Genomic DNA, 22,176 nt, shown 5'->3' with positions numbered 1-22,176 from the left:
TGTTTTTCTCAAATAACAGTCTCTTAAGAGATGCTAGCGCTAAGGAGCCGCCGGTGACTCCTCGTTGTTTTCACCAGTCTCTCTCTTAGTATCAAAAAGGTAACATTAGCGCCACAAATCTCAAGTTCTCAAAATCTCCAAGTTGAATATACTCAACTAAGTTGCATTAACATCACCACTACCAAAGTGCTTTGAGACTTCGCAATTTTCTAGCCATTTTTTTGCTTATCTTCTGCAGGTTAAAAATACTTTAAATAATTTTAGAGAACTAATTATTCACGAGAAGTAAACGATATTTCTACTGGCCTGAGGCGACCGCCAATAGCACAATATCATTTTCATTCCCGCAAGCTTAGGTCATGGCTCGGTTCAGGTTTAGGGCTTCAGCTCCTGTATGATGCAACGCCGCTGCTGACGCGGAACTGAACGCCTGCAGCAAGAAGCGCTTTCTGATAAAGCAAAGAACAAGCGGAGCTTACCCCAGCTTCTGGTTCCGTAGCCGAGCCGGCCGAGTCCCTGTAGCTGTAGCTGGCCTTGGAGGCCGAGTAGCTGGCACCGCCGAGGTCGCTGGACTCGATGCTGCTGGTGATCTTGGTGCTGCTGTAGCGCACCGACGCGCTCGACTCATCGACGTCGAATGAAGACTTGGACGTGAGCTTCGACCGCTTGCTGGCGAAGCTCTCCTTGTCGTCGTCCTTGCTCAGGCGCCGCAGAGCTCGCGACGCCGAGCTGTCGACCGACTCGCCGAGGACGCTGGACGAGAGCGAAGATTTGCGGCTGCTCTCGAAAGAGTCGCCGCTCGAGATGGCGAAGGGCCTTCGGGAGATCGCGGTGGATCCAAAGTCGTCGTCGTTTCGGGAGCTCAGCCTCGAAGTGCGCACGCTGCTGCTCTGTATCCTCGACCCGATGTCGTCGTCCTCGAGCGCCGAGAGACGCGAGCTCCGGCGCACCGTGGACGACGAGAAGCTGCTGCCACCCTCGTCACCGTACGAAGTGGTGCGCATCATGCGCCGCGACGACGTCATGCTGCTGCTGATGTCCGAGTCCATCAGCGAAGAGCTGCGGGCGGAGGTCCGGCTGGATCTCTCGTCCGACAGCCCTGCGCCGGCCACGAGTGCCGCTTATAGGCGCGCTCGAGGTGCAAAAGCATTGGCATGCACAACCGCCTGGAAACGCCATATCAAATATCTGTGACACGGCGCCGAGGATGAATGAGGTAAAACGTAAGGCTGGCACCATCAGCATCGATAGTGGGTAGCTCTTACGACTGAGATGGTCGATGACAGGATCCTTGCCTGTATTCATTTCCGTGTAATTGCAACAGAGCTAACAGTCTAGCAGTATACACATGCCCGAGCGAAGTGCAGTATCAATAAAATTAAACGCCAACGTGACACCTGATGCCCAGGACGGGCGCCCTGATTGACAGCAGACCGTGACGCAGCGTAACTTAAGGAGAATATTTTGCAGGTTATCAGCTCATTAAAATGGAAAACAGAGCATGGAATAGCGCTTCGGGGTAACTACGAAATGCTGCCCACTTTGCATCAAGGAGAAGTCTGAGCGTTTTCTTATACATTTGAAAGCTTCGAGGGCGTATAGAGCATTTAGTTCCACTGGTGCAGTGGAGAGCTTCCTAGGGAATTGTGGCTTTGAGCTGTTTTCCTGCTCACGAGTGACTGAAAAGTGCACACAAGATTAAACGGCGGCGTAAAAGACATTAAATGCATGACAACAAATTTTTGTGAATATTTTTAGGGGAAACAGAATAATGAATTGTGCTGCATGTACAGTCTTGGTTAAAAGTTTTAAAGACAAACGGTTTTCGCTTCAGCCGCATAACAGAGCCATTACGGCACTATCAAAAACCGAATGACCTTGAAATGCTAGCAGAAGGTTTCTTCTTGAGGTAGAGAAGCTTCCTGCTTGAGTTGTGTTTTGAATGATCCGCTACACGGAGCATTCTAGGAACGTTCGTTTCGCTGCAGCTGAACGCTGTGGCCTTAAGACTTTTGACCCAGACTGTACGTAAGCGATGATATTTTCAACAAAACAGTGAACTAGACGACGTGGTAATCGATCATCATTTTGTTCCGGCACTTGTGTCGTATTTCTTTGTTCATCCTTTGTGCTACGTCGCATGAGAATCATATGAAGAGTTATATTTTGGGTGTGTTTGCTAACATTAAATAAAATACGCTGAAAGGAACAAAATTTGGCGGCATAACGTATTATTTCATTACCTAATGAACTTGCCTCCGAATATATACATATGCTACAGGGCAGCAAAAATATGACAGCTGGCATTTTCTAACAAATAAGATAAATCGGCTATACGTAAAGTTTTATGCCACAAAATGTAGCTCGCTAATACATTATTTTTGCTGTGAACGTTCATTCTTATCAATCTAACTCTGATAATTCAAATTCTCCTCGTTTTGCTGAGTACTTACTGCTCATAACAACTTTAGTGTTTATTTACAATATGAAGATTGCATTATATTTCGCACGAACTGTACTTCACGTGTTATGCCCTAAGTACGAAGTTGTGCTGACCAAGTTGTGTAGTGGCATATTCACTCACCTTCGCTGAACTTGGACGTTCTTGAGTACGATGACCTTGAGTAAGACATCTTCAGCACCTATCTGGAAGTATGAACGAGTAAAAATGCTGCTGAGATAAAGCTTGTGACGCCAGCTTACTTGCGCCCTCAGTTTGCGTGCGCTAAATGAGACATAATAGCTGCAAGCGTAAATGAAATGCGCAGATCAAGAAGGATCAGGGTCTGTACCAGCCAGCCTCGGAGGTAACAAAAACCAATGAAATAAATATTCAAAAAATGACCACTACACATGCTTAGAGGAAAAGAAGATAACTGCAGATTTTTGCCACAAGCAACGATCCATCGAGCAGCGTTACTCTTGACCAAGACAAGAGTGCAGATAGTGCTATCTCACTTTTCTTCGTCAATAATTTGCGCTGAAACCGGGACGTTGCCGAAGAAAAGTGAATTTAATTCGTTCTATGAACTCAAAGTAATATTTACTGAAAAATAAGATTTTAGCATAAATCCTAATACCGCGTCTTCCTGACAGGAAAAAAATTGTCAAACAAAAATGCTGCTGCTGCTGCATGCTGCTGCTGCAGGATAAATTGCTGCTGCATCCACAGCAGGAAAAAGGTCTCTCCCATTCACCCCCGATTAACCCTCTCCTGTGCCAGCTGCGGCCACTTTACCCCCGCAGACTTCCTAATTTCATCCAGCCGCCTGACTTTCTGCCACTCTGCTACCCTTGCCTTTTCTTCAAATACAGTCTGTTGCCTTTAACTACCAGCGGTTATCTTGCCTTTGCATTACATGCCCTGCCCATGCCCATTTCTTCTTGGTTTCAACTAGTGACATTAACTCGCGTTTGTTCCCTGACCCACCCTGCGCTTTTGTTGTCTCCTTACGTTACACCTATAATTTTCCTTTCGATATGTTACTGCGCTGTCCTGAAATTAATCTCAAGCCTTTTTGTTAACCTGCAGGTTTCTGCCTCGTACGTAAGCACTAGCAATATACAACTGTTGTATGCTGTCTTCCTGAGGCGTACTGGTAAGATACTATTCATGACCTGACAGTGCCTGTCAAATGCACTACACCACATCCTTATTCTCCTAGTTATTTCACTCTCGTGGCCCGGGTCAGCGGTTACTACTTGCCTAAGGTAGATGTATTCACTGATCCCTTCCAATGCTTCGCTTCCTGTATTCCTGTAGTAGACTGTTGTACCCTTCCGAGATTATTCAACATTATTTTAATTCTTCATACTACTTTCTAAACCCACCGTTCTGCTTTGACTGCCTAGGTCTTCAATCATGCTTTACAATTCGTCCCCTGATTTACTTATCAAGGCAGTGCCATCGATGTGGCAATGTCAGGGATTACTAAGATATTCGCCATTAATTTTTATCCCCAAGTCTTCCTAACCCAGTTTCCTGAGCAACTCCTGCAAACACGCAGTGAATAGTGCTGGAGATATTGTGTCTCCCTGCCTGAAAGCCTTCCTGAATGCAATTTTACCACTTTCCCTTAGGAAGGCTATAGTGGCTGCGCATCCGTCGTAGATATTTTCCAGTGCCTTTGCATATACCTATTCTAGACCCTGGCTTCGCGATGCCTGCATGACTGCTGAGGTTTTGACTGGATGAAATGCTTTCTCGTGATAAAAGAAAGCTATATATAAAGGATGGTCATATTCTGCGCATTTCTGTATCACCTGGTTGATGCTGTGAATACCGTCTATTGTCGAGTAGCCTTTACGAAAGCCAGCCTGGTCTTTACGTTGACTGAAGTCTAAGGTTACTCTAATGTTATTAGCGATTACCTTAGTAAGTGTCTTATTTATTTATTTATTTATTTATTTAAAGATACCCCTAAAGGCCCTCCTAACGAGGGTATTACATAGGGTATTACATTAACACTAAAGTTTATCGGCGTAAAGTTTTTCAAGTCCTTGATATCGCGTGTCTTATGCATTAAGATACAGCGTTCTTCTAAGGTTCCGGTATGCTCGCGGCCGTGTGACAGTGCGTATACAGGGTGGCAAGTTTTTTTAGCACAATCACCCCATCATTCTTCAATAGATCTGCAGTTGCGTGAAGGTTTTTTTTTTTATACCTCTTTCTTTACCAGCGGGATCTGCAATTGCTCCACACCACTGCCTGCGTTATTAGCATCCTGATTATTCCGGCTACTGTATAGATATGTGTAGAATTCCGCGGTTAATTTCAGTACACTTTCGATATTGGTAATGACAATGCCAATAGAGCATGCTTGATTCTCTGCATATCATACTTCATTATTTCGGTTACCTTACACTTATTGCTTAGCTTTGTTCCGCCAGTTGTATTCTAATAATTCTAATAGTTGGTTTGGTTCTATCTGGTTTAACACCACAAAGTGACTCAGTCTATGAAGGACGCCGTAGCGAAGGGCTGCGGATAATTTCGACCATACGGGGTTCTTTAACGTACACCGGCATCGCACAGTACACGGGCCTCTAGCATTTTGCCTCCACCGAAGTGCGATCGCCGCAGCCGGGATCGAATCCGCGCCTTTCGAGACAGCAGCCGAGCATCATAACCCCTGAACTACTTTGGCGGCCCTCTATTGGGTTAGAGGGTATCATACTTTCGCGATTCTTAATCGCATCTTTCTACTCCTGAGAAAGCTTGTCAGTACCCTGTCAGTGCTGTAGCTTGTCAGTACCCTCTACCCCTACTTCTATTGAGCACTTCGTAATGATATTTGTGAAAGTATCATTAATCACTTTAACACTAATGTCATCGTACTCGGTTAAAACGGACTCTGCTCTGCAGACAGATCCTCAATTCTTATACTTTGCCGCTTACCGCTAATTCGTTCGTGTGCTTCTCCCTTACTAGTTTCTTCCCGGAGACACTACCATGCTTGTAATAAAACGTACTTTTTGAAGGAAATTACCTGGACTTAGCAGGGTCTTGTCCATTTCAAGCTTCATTTGTCAGCGACAGCAAGCGTTACAAAGCAGTTTAATCTATTGGCAAGTGTTGGAATCTTTTTTAAATCTGGTCTTGATCTTGAATTTCCGTTCTCTTATTTCTTCATCAAAGTGGTTGTAAGCCAAATTTTAGTGTCCCCCACAAGTCAAACGTCAATGTCAGCAGCAATGCAAGCAACATGTTCTCTACAACACATATTTTAATTTAGGCGACGGGTACTTCAGGTATTGTCGATCATTACACGATGATCTCCAAACCACCTCATGATCCATTCGTCACTCTGCTATTATTTGTTTTCCCGTGAAATACGCGATTCTTCTTAGCGCTCTTTTTCCCTAACAGTATTTACTGTAGCTGGGCACTACGCAGAGGGCACAGTTGACAGAGTGGGGTGCAGAGTGCCTTGCCAAATAGTTGTTGTTACAGGCACGGAATGCATCGGTCATCTAGGACGCTCTCAATGCACTAAATGTAAGGATTTGCAGCGACGAAACGAGAACTGTGGCGAGCGGTGGCCTTTCAGTGAACCGGGGTCCATTTATACCGTTGCACAAAGGGGCGCTTTACGCAAGATTTTTGCGACACATGGCGTCCTACTGCCTTAATTGTTTACAATGGCACCCAGTGTAGGTGCGAAACGCATCTGCGCTTTGGTTTTCATCTCCACGGTTAAATTTGCTGCCTTGCCTGTGATCCGAAGCTATTAAACAAACAATTAGCGTGCATGTTTCGATTTGAGCGTATCGCGGTGGCTCAGTGCCTGTATCATTCAGCTGCTCAGCACGAGTTCGTAGGTTCAATCCCGAAAGCAGCGGGCGCAAATGCAAAAATGCCTGTGTGCCGACATTTCGGTGCACGTTAAAGAAGTCTAAATGATTGAAATACATCCGGAGCCCTCCACTGCGACTGGCCTGATAGCCCGCGGTGTTACTCTTTGCGCGTGAAAATTATTCACCAAATCATGTTTTGATTTCAAATATCCTCCTCAAGATACGACGCAAAGTATTCCTGATTTTCCAACGTGCATCACAAAATGATCAAGTAATCCTTCCTCCGTAGTGAACTGAGCGTTGGAAGCTTGTTGCAATTTATGCTTCCTTATGTGGCGTTGTAATTATTATATATGAAGAAAGCCAAAAGTCACTGAAACCCATGAAAGCATAGAGGATTGTTCTTATCTTTTTGTTTAATTTGTGGTGTTGATCAATGGAGAATTAGTAGTGTTATGAAGAGGAAGATGGGCATTAGCCCAGCCGCATTGCCATCGCTCCGAATGAGACCCTTCTCGGCCTGACTACTGCTTCACCGCTGCTTCCATCGCTCCAGCGTCACCAAATAAACCACTCTTACAGTGCAAACATTTTTTTCCCTAAAAGATAATTGATTTTTTGCCTCTATGCGTTTTCTTGGATGTTAGTAGCGCCTAAAGCAACAGTCCATGTGGACCCCGCGCCTTTAAGAAGGAATTTCAGCCACAGTAACTGAAGTGCTGATATTTTCACCGTGTAGCTATGCGGCAGGCAAAAAAAAAAAATGAGAAAGTGGGTCTTGTGAGAGAAGCGGGTATGATTTGGTACGAGAGGATATAGTGTGCGGTATAAGCGGTAGGATCCGGTATACGCGGGCAGTGTCTGACACCACCCTTACTCTGTCGCTGTTCGACACAGCCAAAGCAGAAGTTGTTCCTAGCGCAGATATTCCTGATTTGTGTTGAGCCATTTCATCGTTATGCCACTATTACCATTAAATGCGCTTGTGATGGGTTGTAGAAACTGTTAGTAACAGGAATGCACAGGAAAAAAAGGGGAGGGGGCACTGGCTCCTACAATCCGCATTGCCCCGTACTGTTCCTTGCTCAACCATAAACGTCACCCCTCCTCCATACGAAGGGACTTGTGCACTCCACAGCTTTTAGTACAGCGTACCGCACGGCTCTACCGCGCATGCGCAGATGGTCTTCATGCGGCAGCAGTTGTGTGCCAACACCTGGTGCCACCTGCCCCCCTCAGGACGATCTGCGCGTCAGGCTGGGCGGCACGCGGCATATCATCATCATTAGCAGCAGCAGCAGCCTGACCACGCCCACTGCAGAGCGAAGGACTCTCCCATGTATCTCCAATTAACCTTGCCCTTTGTCAGCTGCGGCTACCGTATCCCCGCAAACTTCTTAATCTCCTCCGCCCGCCTAACTTTCTGCCGCCTCCTGCTACGCTTGCCTTCTGATAGAATCCACTCCGTTACCCTTAAGGACAAGCGGTTATCCTGCCTTCGCATTACATACCCTGCCCAAGCCCATTTCTTCCTCTTGATTCCGACCAGGATGTCATTTACCTGCGTCTGTTCTCTCACCCACTCTGCCCGCTTCCGGTCTCCCAACGTTACACCTATCATTTTTTTTCCATAGCTCGCTGCGTTGTCCTTAACTTAAGCTGAACCTTCCTCGTTAGCCTCCACGTTTCTGCCCCATAGGTGAGTACCGGCAAGATGCAGCTGTTGTACACTTTTCTCTCGAGGGATATTGGTAAACTGCAGTGTGCGTTGTACTAAATGTCTCTATTGTTGGCTAGAGCTTCTCGTGGAGTTTTCCGCCATGTTTCACTGATCTCCATACTAGCTGCTGTCCTTTTTCAATTATGTGGTGGGGGTGGTGGTAGTGGTTTTTATTAAAATAATAGCAAAAAGGAAGGAAAAGATTTTTGTTAGCCCCGGCATCTGCCATCGATACTAAAGCACCTGAGCTGGGGAAGCGGAAATAAACGATAGCAGGCAGAATGGAGAAATGAGGTGAAAGAGGTGAGAGGACAGGAAGAGAGGATAGGCGGAGAAGTAATATATACAAATTATTTACACAATAAGAAATGTGTTCAGGTAAAATAAATTGTCCTAGCGCCGAAAAGAATGCCACTCAGCCAGGCACGAGCAATATCTTCATTAATGCGAAAGAATCATATAGCTCAGTTCAAGGTCATTTGTCCGCAAAACGTGTCCACAGAAAACTGCACCATGCTACATCACGAATCAACGTCATACCAAATCACGTGACGACGATATAATATGACATCATGCCAAGTGACGTGACAACTATGTAATGCGACGCCATACCAAGCCACGTAACAACGCTGTAATATGAAGTCATACCAAGTCACATGGCATGATTGCAAAGAGATCAGACGCCCTCACAAGTAAGCTACACTTAGGTTTTAAGAACATATCCCTAATCACCACCTCCTAATCCATGAAGGTGTAGATCAACTTACAGCGATGGCATCACTGGCTGGCGGCATTCGCGACTACATTCGCACGAAAATTTTGAGCAACCCTTCATCGTACAGCGTTCCGGGTGGTGTCATAACATTTCTCCCTGAATATAGCTTACATGTTCTAGTCAAGTTGGAGGCTAGTTTGCGACAGGGGTTCGGACCGATGACATATGCAGCTTCAGTTGCATAACAACACTTTGTAACATATGCTCTAACACCTGGATACCTTTATCGCGTCTCAGTATGTAGCTGACAACTTTAGAAATGTTTCTCAAATCTTCTGCTTTTTTATAGCCTTTCATTTCTCTGCCCCAAATAAAATGTGAATGGCTGCACAGTGGTGACATCAGCTTGCCCGTTCACATCACGCTGTCTGTGCTAACGGCCATTGAAAGAGCCAAGAGAAAAGAATACCTGTCGTTAAAGCTCTTTCGAGCCTCGATGATTCTGACGCGTCGCAGCAAGAAACTAAGTGACAAGGGGACAGGTGTTTCAGCACCTGTGTGACGTAACGTCAAAGCAGCGTCGAGCGTCCATCAACACGCATGCCACTCCGCCAGAGTCTGCATGTTGCAAATACGGTGTGAGGTGGTTTTCCCACCAGCGCACATGAAACAAGTCTCTTGCCTGTCGAGCGAACACTGCTGGCAGGTAAAGCTATCCCCCGAAATATCCGTGGAAATCTCGAGCTCGATACGTGGTATGCGCTAGCTAGTGTTGACAATCTTAGTTGCACGGTCGCCGACTGCTGTGCCATGCGGCTTCGTCGAAGTGAACGCGTTCCAACGACAACGAAATGTTGGAAACGTTGTTTGCGTCTTGAGATTCCTGTGCGGAAAAATATTTACCCGCTTCTGTTTGCGCCCACCATGATGGACAAGATCCTTGAAAAACAGATAAAAGTATTGAAGTCAGGCTTGTTTTTTTAGCATCGGCAGACGAAAGCAGCACAAAAACATACGCACAAAAACTAAAGAGCAAATAACGTAAGAACTGTGCAGTACTCCTCGCTGTCTTTTCGATCGGTGTCATTGTACTATTTTTCCCGCCCCTTGACCATCGTTCTTAAGCCGTGACAATTTATGAAAAGTCGACTCACATCGAGCTGCGGTTTTCATTCAGAAATTTTATGGCAGCGCTCCACCTTTCATTGGTCCAATAGGTAACCGAAGACACTTCCACAGTTGAACTCTACAGGCTTGTGCGGACGATAGCATGCGCACAGAGCATAACTTTTTGATATACTTTCCTTTGCGTTTCGTCGCCCTTGCCAAATCCTTATTAGTGGGGCATTCAAACAAGTCGGAACCTCTTTGCACTCAGCCTAGGCAGTACTATTGTCCGTGAAGGACTATGGGCTCCCATGTAGGCTTGCACTTTCCATCGTAATCAAGACCTTCTGTGAACAGTGCAGTACTGCGGGCGTAGAGCAATAGTATACCTCCTATGTTTTAAACTGAAAAGTTAACAAGTCAAAATCTGTTTCAAACCATAGAGCTTTGCAGCAGAACTACTGCTGCAACAAACACATCAGTTTAATTCATAGTTTAGAGGAAAGACACAACATTTTCTGCTCCAGCTGATGCAGACATGGTTTCGCTTTACACTAAGCTTCTCTTTCATCACAGAAAAGTTCTTTTTAGAAAACTAGTATGTAGTAATTTCAGGCTTTATGGGGACGTAATGACAGACAAGCTGAGCTTGTTAGCGCACTCTCATGCATTGCGCCATTTAGGTATGCTGTTTTCTGTCAAATAGTAATCTCGTGCGCTTTCTTTTTTTTTGCCTTGCAGACATATTAAACATTACTTTCATACACGAGTCTTGTTTCATTCATTCAATAAAAAAATAATGCTTATAGCATTAACACGACTGAAACATGTACTTGCTCACCACTTCCCTTCAATTTTCCAGCAGTTGCGGGTCCTTCTATAGGATGGTAAACGCCTTTATGCAACAGCGTTGCACTGTCCACTGCAGTTTATGAGTGCAATTATGCGATGATACTGCGCGTATTTATATAATTCGTAATACTTCTCCACACACATGTTAAGAAGACATATAGTTTTGCGAACTTTTTGAAGTTCTTTTTATGTTCCTGCCAATTTTTGCGGCCTGAAGCCTGAACCTTGGAGGAGTACTGCAGAATTTAAAAGAGAAGGTAAAAAGGTCGTTGCCGGCGAGCAGACCTATTTTTCACTAAAGCATCCAAGTTGCTACTTCGTCACAGAGCCACCTTTTGCAGAGAACAGAGCACCCAGGGAAAGTAAAAGTGGAGCGAAATGGACTCACAATGCGATGTAGACAACCCTGTGCAGTTCTGCTTTCGTCAGATAGAGCTGTACCATTTTAGTCAAGCGCCAAGGCGTTGTACGCCGGTACGCTTACATATTAAAAACAAAAATTCGTGATGGAGCGTGTATCGTTGTCTATATATATATATATATATATATATATATATATATATATATATATATATATATATATATATATATATATATATATATATGAAGGGGGCCAACAGTCACCGAAACCAAGGTGCATAGGGGAACGTTAATTTTTTTTTCTTAATGTGTTATGCTTATGAGTGGGATAATAATACTTAGATTAATAAATTGCTTAAAGAAAATTACTTATAAAGCAGCAGGAAAAACAACCATGCCGCCGGTGGGATCCGAACCCACGACCTCCGAATATCGCGTCCGGTGCTCTACCAACTGAGCTACGGCGACGGCTGTCCAATATATATATGCGCTATGAATGAAAATTTGACGTCATCGCCAAGCCTTTAGGAAAGGAAAGAGGGGGAGGGGGTAGCGTCCTTGTTTCTCTACGCATTACGGTGTTTGATACCTGATCTCGTTATTGCAGAAGGCCCATCTATGCACGGAAACAGTAAATGACTGCATGACACTACCACTTTCTGAGGTATCTAGTTTCGTATGCGCACACTTAACGGGTATTATTTGATAAAATAGAAACAAAAACGGGAAAAGGCTTCGTGATTCATTGGTGCCAACCGCGCCTCCTAGCTAGCGCCACAGGATAGGAAAAATATTACCATGAAAGAAGGGATCCATAAAGAGCAATGATGTCTTCGAAAAAAAAAAGTTGATAATAAAACGTGCGTGGCGATTCAGTCTTTCGGCGGCCCGGCTCAGCCTGAACCTGCGCAGCGGGCAAAGGACAGCGCTCTCGCTCATTGGTCGCCACCGCCGTTATCAAGGCGCCCAACCTTGGCGCCCTGATCTGCCTGCGCGGAGTTTTTTTTTTTTTTTTTGCACGAGCTGGTCACGCTCCAGATGGCGAAGGCCGCTCAGCATCTCCCCCGCAAACGCCTGGCCTGAACGGGCTATTACTGGGTCTTTCATATCGTGACACGCCTCGCATTCAGCCGCAGGCCTGCCACTGGGCGCTGCCAAAAATACGGGTGCGCTCCAGATCTCTTTTTAACCCCGGAGAGTGTGCCGGCCCGTGTTGCTACGCCCGCGGCTGCAGCCTCGTTGACGCTTCACGCTACTTTTCTAGCGGGGCAAAAAGCCGGCGGTAAAGAAAGCGGCCAGTGTTCGGTTTCACTAACAGAAAACACAGCTAGGCGGAGAAGCACAGCACTGCGAACAGAAATACCTGCCGCACTTTTTTATAGCGGGGAGGCTGGACGCCCGCGGTAAGCACAAGAAAAAGGAAAAACAGCTCTTGTGTTTACCGCGCACGGTTACGTGCATGGAGCCAATGCGTGTGCAATGTTCCCTCAAGAGGTTACTTTAACACGCTAGATTTGGCAGCCGTCCATCGGTGAGATATTTATCGGGGCAGACGCGCATGCATTCCTTCCCTCATTCTGAACATAAGTTGAAGCTTTCGTAAAAGGCGCAAAATATAAATGCAAAGAATGCGAAGTGGGTGTCTCGTTCTCTGCGAGGTCGACAGAGAAAGAGCCAAGTCACCTTGTGGTGAGTTTGTTGTGCGTCACAATAAAAACTAAAATAAAGAAAGCAAGTGGGCCTTTTCATTAATACAAAAAAACTCTAGAATTGGACTCCACATCAACGATGGGCTCAGGAATTAACTTTGAGAACGTCGATTTAAAAAAAAAATCGATTTCAAAACGCTTGCAGTGTGCATATGGAGCAGGTTTTGTTATTGCTGAAACTCATTCCTTACTTGGTTCGTTTCATTTCTGAAAACATATGCTCACAAAAGTGAGAAAATTGCCTAAGAAATTCGATTACAGAGGAACAAGTCTGATATCTGCTGTTCAGGGAGCACACTACCGCGGCGGTCGAAGTGAACCAGGAGCGTTCGAGTGGAGGTTTAGTGCGCCCATAGACGCAAACTGCGGTTTTGCCCCGATAAATATTTTAATGTTAAATATCCTCAGTGATTGAAGTAACTCTTTTAAGTGGGAAACTTTCCGTCGATTAATCGCTTAGAGTAAAAAAGTTACACTTACAAGCGCGAAGTGTAAGCAAAGTTCTCCAGACTAACTGCGAGCAATTTCTGCTACTTGCCTAGCGGCCTCATATGAGAGCAGACGCGACGAAGTCCCGTCACTATCTTTAGGATAACAAAAGAATAAATTCAAGGGCATTACTTTGTCCACAATAACGCATGACACGTTAGTATTTCAGCTGGTACACTGCCAAGTGAACCTTTCGGCGTCTCTAAATCTGACTTGGTAGGAAGCCACGTTTCCCCATGATAAAACAAGCAAAGTTAGTGGGTGCGTTAGTTTCGAATCTTGAAATTGTGTGGAATACAGCTGCCTTTGCAAATGTAATTAATTTAAAAAAGGTCACGTGAGTGTATCGGTTGGGAAATGCGTGCATGATTGAGGCCAGGAACCCATCTATACGTAGGCGCGGCTTTGGATGTCTCAAATCTATTTTCGTGCAAACTAAGAAAGACTAAACAGTGAAGGCTTAGACCGACCAAAATTTTAACTTTTGCTTTCTCGTTGCAAATACACATGCGTATTAGCTGAATATATCCACGAAGACGATATAACGACCGCCAAGCAAAGTAGTCTAATGATCGAGCTTTTAAGCAGACTAACAGACTAAGTTTAGTCGTCATAACTCCCTGCCCAGTATGACAAGAACAAAACGAACAATGCATTCGATTAGTCTTCAGGTATTCTAAGATAGTACAAGTTGTCTAGGCTGCAGCGCAAGCTGCGCATGATTATTCTTTTTAATATTTTCAGCACTCTCTCGACGCTGCAGAGACGCCGTTTGTTTATATATATTCAAAACAAACTAGTACAACACAGCGTGCACCTTTTTACTACATGGTCAAAATGCCAGGGTAGCTCTGTCTGAAAGGAACTGGGCTACTTTGTGTTGCGCATTTGAATGAAAAATGCAGCATCAAAGCAAACCGTTATGCGTGGGAATTATTCTTAAGCTTAGCAACAGAAACAATGTTTTGTCCTGAGCTGCAGTGTAAAGATGGCGGAGATGCTTGAAGATATATTTGAGCCTAACGAGCAAAGACGTGAAAGCGGCACCATTGTTCATTCCTTGACAAGAGAATGTTGCCACATCATCACTGCCAAGATAACAATGCAGGACTCGGCAAGAATGAAAGGGCGAGCGATGACCTTTAGCAGGATTTAACCGAGACCGTAGATTTAACTTATTTCCAACAGTATGGCGTTGCGAAAAATAGCACTCATGGTCTGCATCACTACTCAAGTGCATAAAAAAGCACCAACCAAATGCATGCCTACTACGTGTTGTGACTACATATTTATGGGCAAGACACGCTCACAGCACTACCACGGATGGTAATAAAAGGTATCGTACCGCGATTTATTTAATGTCAGTGCGCACAGTTACCAGCGAAAATAAGTAGGCCTAGTAGTAATGGATGAGGAAAAGGTGAACTCCATTCGTTTTACGTAACTAGCAAGAACGTACTTACACGCCGATCAATGAAAATAAGGCGTTATCACCGTACTCAGACAAGTTTAAAAACACTAGGGCCAATTCACCGAAAGAGTTTATGCGGCACTTTACTGGGCAGCGTAGTTGCCGTTGAAAACGCGTGTCAATATATCAGGGCCGTTTGGTCGCGCACTGACTCCGAGAATACCGCCTCTCATCCATAACAGTGTAAACACGCGAGAAGCCCCGGGCTGCTCAGAGGGGGAGGCCGGCTGCGCGGCCGCCGAACGCAAGGCAAACAACGCAGCAGCGTCCACGCGGCGGCGGGGGGCACACAAAGGCTCGAGCAGCAGCAGCCCAAGACACTGCTGTCAGTGGCTGACAGCGTACCTCGGGTCAGCGGCGAGCAGCCCGGCGGCGGGCACCTGCGCGCGCGGAGAGCGTCCCTCACCTTGCGGTCCGTTGGGGCGACGCGAGGAAATCCAGCACATTCGACAAGCCCACAGCACGCAGACCGAGTCGGCCGCAGTCGGCGCGCAGCAGCGCCGGTGTTGTCCTGAGCTTTGGCCGCGGGGACGGCCGCACGACTTAGGCTTAGCAAAGACGGGCACTGCGTCTGCGGCGGTGCCTGCTTCCTTGCCGCTTCGAGCCAGATTTGGAGCAGCCGGGGCGGTCCCGGGATCCTCGAGGAGGGTCAGAGCGGAGGAGGGCAAAACAGAGACGACCCTCGGCTCTCCCGACTAGCGGCTATTTTCCGACGGCCTGACATCAGCCTTACGTCTAGGCCTGGAGCGGTCTATTTTAGGTGGTGCCTCACAGGCCGGGTCTTGCGTTTCATTCTGCGCGTATTTTGGGAAGCCAACAGATTTCGGCTGGTTGGTCGGCAGCTCGCGCCGGCTCACGGCCGGCCACTTTGGCGCGGCAGCCATTTGCCGCCACCGGCGTATGGTCAGGCACCCACTGTAACCGCCGCCCGCCCTCGCCCCCGCAATGCGTACGCGACGCTGGCGAGCGAAAGGGGCGGCCCTCCGCACCTGCCACCGCTCCGCTGCCGACGAGCTTCCGGGCTTCTTCGATGGGGCGCAGAACGCCTCCCTTGCCGAGGATGCGGCACTACGACAGCCACCTTGCTTGTGCACGAGATCGTGGCGTCCGTGGTTGATGCGAATGAATGAATGCATGAGTGAATGCTTTCAGGCACGTATGTATTCATGGGTCGATGCATGCGGGTGTGTGCTGCATGCGTGAGTGTACGAATTAACACGTGCATACCAGGAGTGTGTGTTCTTTTCATATTTGCATACTATGCACGGCTGCGCTTACGCATGTGCAGCCTTTGCCAAAAGTGTCCCGCCCACAAGGTTCCTTCGTGAGTCGTTTAACGGTATGTTTTAGGCATCCCTGAATTTCAGGAGTACCTCTGGGTTGAGGACGAGAGGTCTGCTCACACTCCAGGGATTAGGAGCAGCAAGTGCCCTCCTACAGGCTCGACGGCAAAACCCTGCAAGCGGGCAGCTTGGCGAAGGCTGCGCATTTGAAGAAATGATTTGTGTGTACATATGCTTCAACTTGTAACATCGAGAATTCTTAACTCTAATCGGAACTACGTTGAAAACGTACGCTAAGGTGTCTTAAGGCTTCTGCATACAGTTGCTCGTTACTTACGCATTATCGCATATTCGCATGCGGGACCTTTCGCGTCTAATCACTGTGAGTATTTGGCAGATTCGGAAGAAAACCAGACTGATAATCGCAATTTGGTGTCGTTACGGTGGATGTTTTACAAGAAAAATAATAAAAATAAAGTATATGTGCAATACCTATTCCGCTTTCGAGTTTATCTAGTGATGCTAATATTCCTGTAGAAAACAAATGAAACAAAAACCAAAGCGAAAAATGGCGTTTTTGAATCCGTACAGAACCATTGGGCACAATGAATTCATAGATATGGTGCCGTTGTTTAGCTACGAAATATGCGGCACAATGAATAGCGCAGTATTTATCTCGACAATTTTCGCTCCTCGCCTGAAGACATTTCACAGAACTCTTGGTAATGCTAGCAATAATATGCCAGAACAGACAAACGCTAGCATACGCGGCTACAGCCACTTACAACAAAGAAAGTCCGAAAAAACCTAACAGCAAAATAAACTGCTGTCTCCAGAGCAGACGATACAGCGCTGCTTTAGGAAATGTGTAAGTCAAGCAAAAAGTGCCCTGTTGTAACACACAGCACGTCAAAGCTGAAAATCTATCTTGATTTTTTTTATGGAAAATTTTACAAGCTCGATAGTCCTGCGACGCAGTTCTTCTTAGTGGGATTCTCTTAATTTTATCTGTGGGCTTTCTCAGTCTTGCTTATCAAAGGTGAACGTTGTCTTAAGCTTTGCTCTTCTGTCACCATACTTAACTGTTAACGAGATAATTTGTATGAGAACTTTTGCTCCGTCTGAAACGCTCAGCTTATCTTCACGTGGTTTTCGCCCAGAATTTTTTTTCTTTCTCTGAAATCGTGACCTACACACGAAGTCAAGGACAATTTTAAGTATGCAAAGAAGTCACATTTCACCTTCGGAAGCAAGTCGACAGCTGCAGCTGCGAATAAACTGTTGTGCTGGAAACATCCAACACATAGAGTAGCCTATTTTTGTCTCTAATTCCAAAGGTAAAGAAAGGGAATATCTGCTTCTTTAGGAGTCGTGCTTTAGCATTACATCTCCAGCATTTTTTTTAACATCGGCATTTGCAAGCTATAAAAAGGTAAGCAGGTGACAGTTACCCCTAGCCATGTAGTGACATCTTAAGATAGGTAGTTTGACCGATATGGTGAAAATTCATTTTATGTACGTAGAGAAGTCTTATACTGCTACCAAAGAAACGGGACCTCATTCATGTCGACCTTTAAATCTCAGCGATTTGTGACAGCTTTTTATTGAGTGCTGAGGCTGCTTTTTGCAAAAATCCTTCTGCGCTTTATTCTGGTACATTTTCGCATGTCTCGCATCGCAGACGGCTACTTAAATTAATTGGTATAAAAATTGCCACAAAATACAGTGTCTGGTTTCGCGCACCATAAATAGGAGTACTTAACTACGTTTAGTTGACTTTAGAAACAATCTCGCCGGCGGATATTATTTTACACGAGGGAAAAGTACACAATTGGCAACAACCTGAGCGCAGCCAATCGGCAGCACAGGAAGGTCATACGGCTGCCTGAAAGCTCTGTATCAGTTTATTCAACAGCCTTCTCAGAACTATTCATTGTGCAGGGCTCGGTTTCGGCGCCAGCACCGTATTTAGGGAACATATTCTTGCAGTTTATTGAACAGCTTCTCCGGAAGCTGTCACCAACACGGACATATTTCTCTTCACTTTTCTTTCTTTTTTTTCACAAATTCATCACTCACTGCGGACGACCGGTTATCAAGTTCGTCTACACAGTATGCGGGGTCATGCGAAGCACTGGCAACTTAACAAGGTGCTCTAGCATCAGGAAGTGCCGTATAGAGCGGTCCGACCTTTTCTTGAAAAAGAGAAGGGTGGTATGCGGCGTTGTTATCGGGCGCTCCGTGCAGTGACAATATATGCGTAGTTTCAAAACGTCAGTAAAAACGGCCCATAGCGTTAATTAAAGCGACACTGCAGATGACAATTCGAGGTTGGCCAGCATCGGTACACTATCGCATTCTAACGACAAAGGCGCTACTTTAAATGAAAATGGAGCTTTTATATAAGCTAAAAAAGAAAATGAATTACAGGTGTCGCCACCACCGGCCGATTTCCAAAGTAAACTATGTGCGTCGGCGCAGTTTTTTTGTACGAATCCCTGAGGCTAGGCTACACTGCCCTCCACTTCAAAACGGTGATCATGGAGTCCTTTTGGGCTAGACGTTGCGAGTTAGAATCGAGTTGGCGGGAAAAAAAATTTAATGCAATTTTTCAACAATAAATGCGTCAGTTGCTGCCGGAAAAACATCAACGTATTCATAAAGAGCAAGAGATCGATTTATACTGCGAACAAAAATCGAATAGTATTGTTTGCAGTGTCCCTTAGAAGCAGAATATAATACAAATACACTTCTTGTGAAGTGTGACTCAAGCCCGAACTTCTTTCTCATCAAAATTCATAGCACTGCAGTGGTGATTGAATGTGCGCGTACGCCACCCCTGCATGTTAGGAACAATAACGGGAAAACTCGCTCCGCGGATGCAGCTGGAGCTGAACAAATAGAACAATGAATGTCCAATTATTGGTAAGCCACTTTAAGGCGCATGGAGTGCAATGGAACTGGTTAGTTGTGAAATGGTAGTTTTGCTAATTGTGATTATCTTCATTGCATCGCTTTCGTACATTTGAAGATATATTGCTATAGCATCGGCGAAGGGTGTCAAACCGTTTGATCCCCTTCACTGGAGAGTCAATTGCCACTGCTTTCCGTGAAGAAATGCCTGAGTATTATTTCTTATTCACTGTGAATTTAAAATGTTTAGATATTTCGAACAGCTAAGAGTAACAAAAGAACTGTAGCGCAACCAAGACGAACACAAGAAAGGACCACACATGACTTTTGTGCTAGTCCTGTGTGGTCCTTTCTTGTGTTCGTCTTGGCTGCGCTACAGTTCTTTTGTTACAACATGCACCATCTGGTCCAACAAAAAGTTCTTCTAAAGCTAAGAGCCTCTCAACTTCAATAAACGCTATGTTAATGAAACAAACAATAGCGTTAAATATGACCTAGTTTCACTTCCGTCACTTCTTCGTTTACTTTCGATGCACAACCCGTTTTAACAAGACATGTTTCCGGCCTCTTTGCTCTCGATCCATAGAACACATTACGCGCACATTTGTTTCTTCTTGACAGCCACACTGTACCGCTGTGCCCCTGCCTTTGTGCGTGTGTCTACAGAATATAAATGCTGGTTTATGGGGGGAGGGGAGGGGGGTTTAACGTCCCAAAGCGACTCAGGCTATGAGAGACGCCGTAGTGAAGGGCTCCAGGAATTTCGACCACCTGGGGTTCTTTAACGTGCACTGACATCGCACAGTACCTGAATATAACTGCTTAGTTACACTTAGAATTCAGCGATGAGCCTCACGCTGCGCTCCTGTTTCGCGAGCCTTGGCATGCGTAGGTGTTGATACTACGTTTCCAGTATCGTTCAATTCTCTTCTTCCTTAATATACAGAACTTGTTTTTTCACCAAACACTCATCGGATCGATTAATGCAGCCGCAATATTTAGTCTGTTTGCCTGCCTTCATTACATGGTCTAGAATTCTCGAGACGCGCGGTTACACAACCGTGAAGGCGGCATTCTACTACGGCCGACGCGTTTTGTCTTTCTGCGCTTATTCTGGCAGCAGCCCTCCGGCGGCTTGGAATGCGTCCAGTGGAATGCCTTCGCTCCCGCCCTTGTCGCTCCCCTTGCATCTGTTTTTTTTTTTTCGTCGCATAACACTTCATCACGCAGACCTCAAAAGAGAGCCCTGCTGCGCAGTCTGCTGCGCAGTACTATGACTTGAGAGAAAACGCCTCTTTTCCGTCGACGCGGGTGCAGGAACCCCGCGACACTGGTGCGACACTGACACGGTGCGGGATCCCTGTCTGCTGCATCAACTTACCGGCGCCTCTCCACTAGACATGCATTTGCTGACGTCGTTTCCTTAGTGCTGCCTTGAGTGGCCTGGGGCTTAGAGGCGTTAACATAGTGCTGCTTGATATAAGCACACAGAAAATTTTGATACATGTCTTTGAGTATTGATTAGTGCCGCTGCAGGCGTCTGTAACAGCACGTTTTGCGCAGGATTGTACTCAGTGTAACATTTCAGCCGCTGGCAATGCAAATGCTTGCAGGTGTGACGTCACACAGAAAACTGGGTTTTGCAAGGATTTGATTTTATAATGCCCGCGTGTAGACATCGAATACTGGAAAGGCAGATGTAGAGACAATTTGGTTTATGGGGGTTTGACGCCCCAAAGAAACTCAGGCTATGAGGGACGCTGTAGTGAAGGGCTCCGGAAATTCCGACCACCTCGGGTTCCTTAACGTGCACTGACATCGCACAGTACACGGGCATGTTGAATTTCGCCTCCATCGAAATTCGCGTCTTTCGGGTCAGCAGCCGAGCGCCATAATCACTGAGCACCGCGGCGGCTTAGAGACAATTTCAGACCTCTACTTATTTTTCTCAGGTGAACATCCATGAACTTCCACTTGACGCTGTGGACGACTCTAAACTGTTCACTTTGCTAGTTCTGTGATTTTGTCGTGAGTGAAAGTGACCAACGTGCATGCGTAGAATATACGGAAAGCAGTCAATCCCTGCTGGCTTTCACGATATGCGCCAAGGAAACGAAGTACTTACACTCTCACTTAGCTCTTAGCTAACGTGACCAGAAGCTCAGAACGTTTCAGTTGAAAAACTGACGCCCATTTATTCCAATTACAATCAAAGAATGGCGCCAAAAAACAAAAACAAAAACTTAATGGGGTTAGGAAAGGTTATAAACGACTTTTTTTTTTCATTACTGCGGAGCACCAGAGGACCTCAGTTTTTGTGCTCATGTGAGCACGCAGCGCTCTCGGACAGAGAATCAGCGAGCTCTTGCACCAGTCTGAGACGAAAGCAATCATGAGCACTAAGTTGACTTCAATTCGACAGACCCTGCGCACACGATCGGGCGCAGTGGCCAGTGCTGTAGCTGCACAAGCACAACAGTTTTAATCAGCACTCTAGAAATAAGCTGCAAATTAGAAATAGCTATACGGACAACACTTAAAATATTGTGCGTCCCCTTATCTATTCGGTCAACGCACCTCGCTTGAGCTAGTGACTTTGGAAAAGGAGTCATATTAACTGTCACCTAATTAAACTTTCCTGATTTTTCTGAAAATAGTATTCAATCATTACGCATGAGACATTTTATATGGGCCATATTTTTTTTTTTGTATTTATGGTGCGATTTTGAGCCTCGGTTTCGATATTTCGCCACCTCTCGCATTTTTTTTTTGCCCAATTTATGATTACCCCACAGTCACGGTCAGTTTTCAGTGCGCTAAGGCATTTTCGTGTCTACCGCTTGAGTTACGATATATGCGGCTGTACGCCACGACAACGCACGCAGAAACGGCTTTGGTATAGTGAGTGAAGCGAGCTGTTTCTGGTGCTGCCGCTGCGTGAAAGCTTAACAAATGGAATTTCCCAACGAATAGAAGGCTCTATGGCACAGCTAAAAAAACTGCGCATTCTTTTTTCTTTTTTAATTCTCTTCGGCTAATCTAGTCAATACGTTTCGGTTCATGTAACGCTTTTTGTCGAACAGGCTGTCATCAACGACCGGGAGACGAATAAAAAATAGAGTTGTTGCTGCAACACAGACGCTGGGAAGGGACCCTGACGCTCTTATCGTTGTGAAATTGCCCTAACGACAAATCACCGAACGTTGTGTAAAATCACTTCGACATGTAGCTAAACGTACCGCCTTTAAGCGACGTTAGAT

At 45.7% G+C, this 22,176-nt stretch overlaps 1 protein-coding gene across 7 annotated transcripts in view; it reads right to left on the bottom strand.

The window, feature by feature from the left end:
* The window catches only part of Obsc (Obscurin), a 153,097-nt gene extending 137,756 nt beyond the window's left edge, over positions 1–15,341 (bottom strand). For all 7 annotated transcript variants that reach the window (XM_077646463.1, XM_077646467.1, XM_077646468.1 and 4 more), the window contains exons 1-3: positions 15,127–15,341; positions 2,585–2,646; positions 480–1,099 (exon numbers count right to left, since the gene is read on the bottom strand). In XM_077646463.1, the coding sequence (XP_077502589.1) occupies positions 480–1,099; positions 2,585–2,633 (669 nt within the window). In that variant the 5' untranslated portion in view covers positions 2,634–2,646; positions 15,127–15,341. The remainder of the gene's footprint in view (positions 1–479; positions 1,100–2,584; positions 2,647–15,126) is intronic.
* Positions 15,342–22,176: the final 6,835 nt, after the last annotated feature.

The sequence above is a fragment of the Amblyomma americanum genome, chromosome 1 (assembly GCF_052857255.1).
Source record: "Amblyomma americanum isolate KBUSLIRL-KWMA chromosome 1, ASM5285725v1, whole genome shotgun sequence".
NCBI classification, from domain to species: domain Eukaryota; kingdom Metazoa; phylum Arthropoda; class Arachnida; order Ixodida; family Ixodidae; genus Amblyomma; species Amblyomma americanum.
This window is presented reverse-complemented; position numbering and strand designations above follow the sequence as displayed.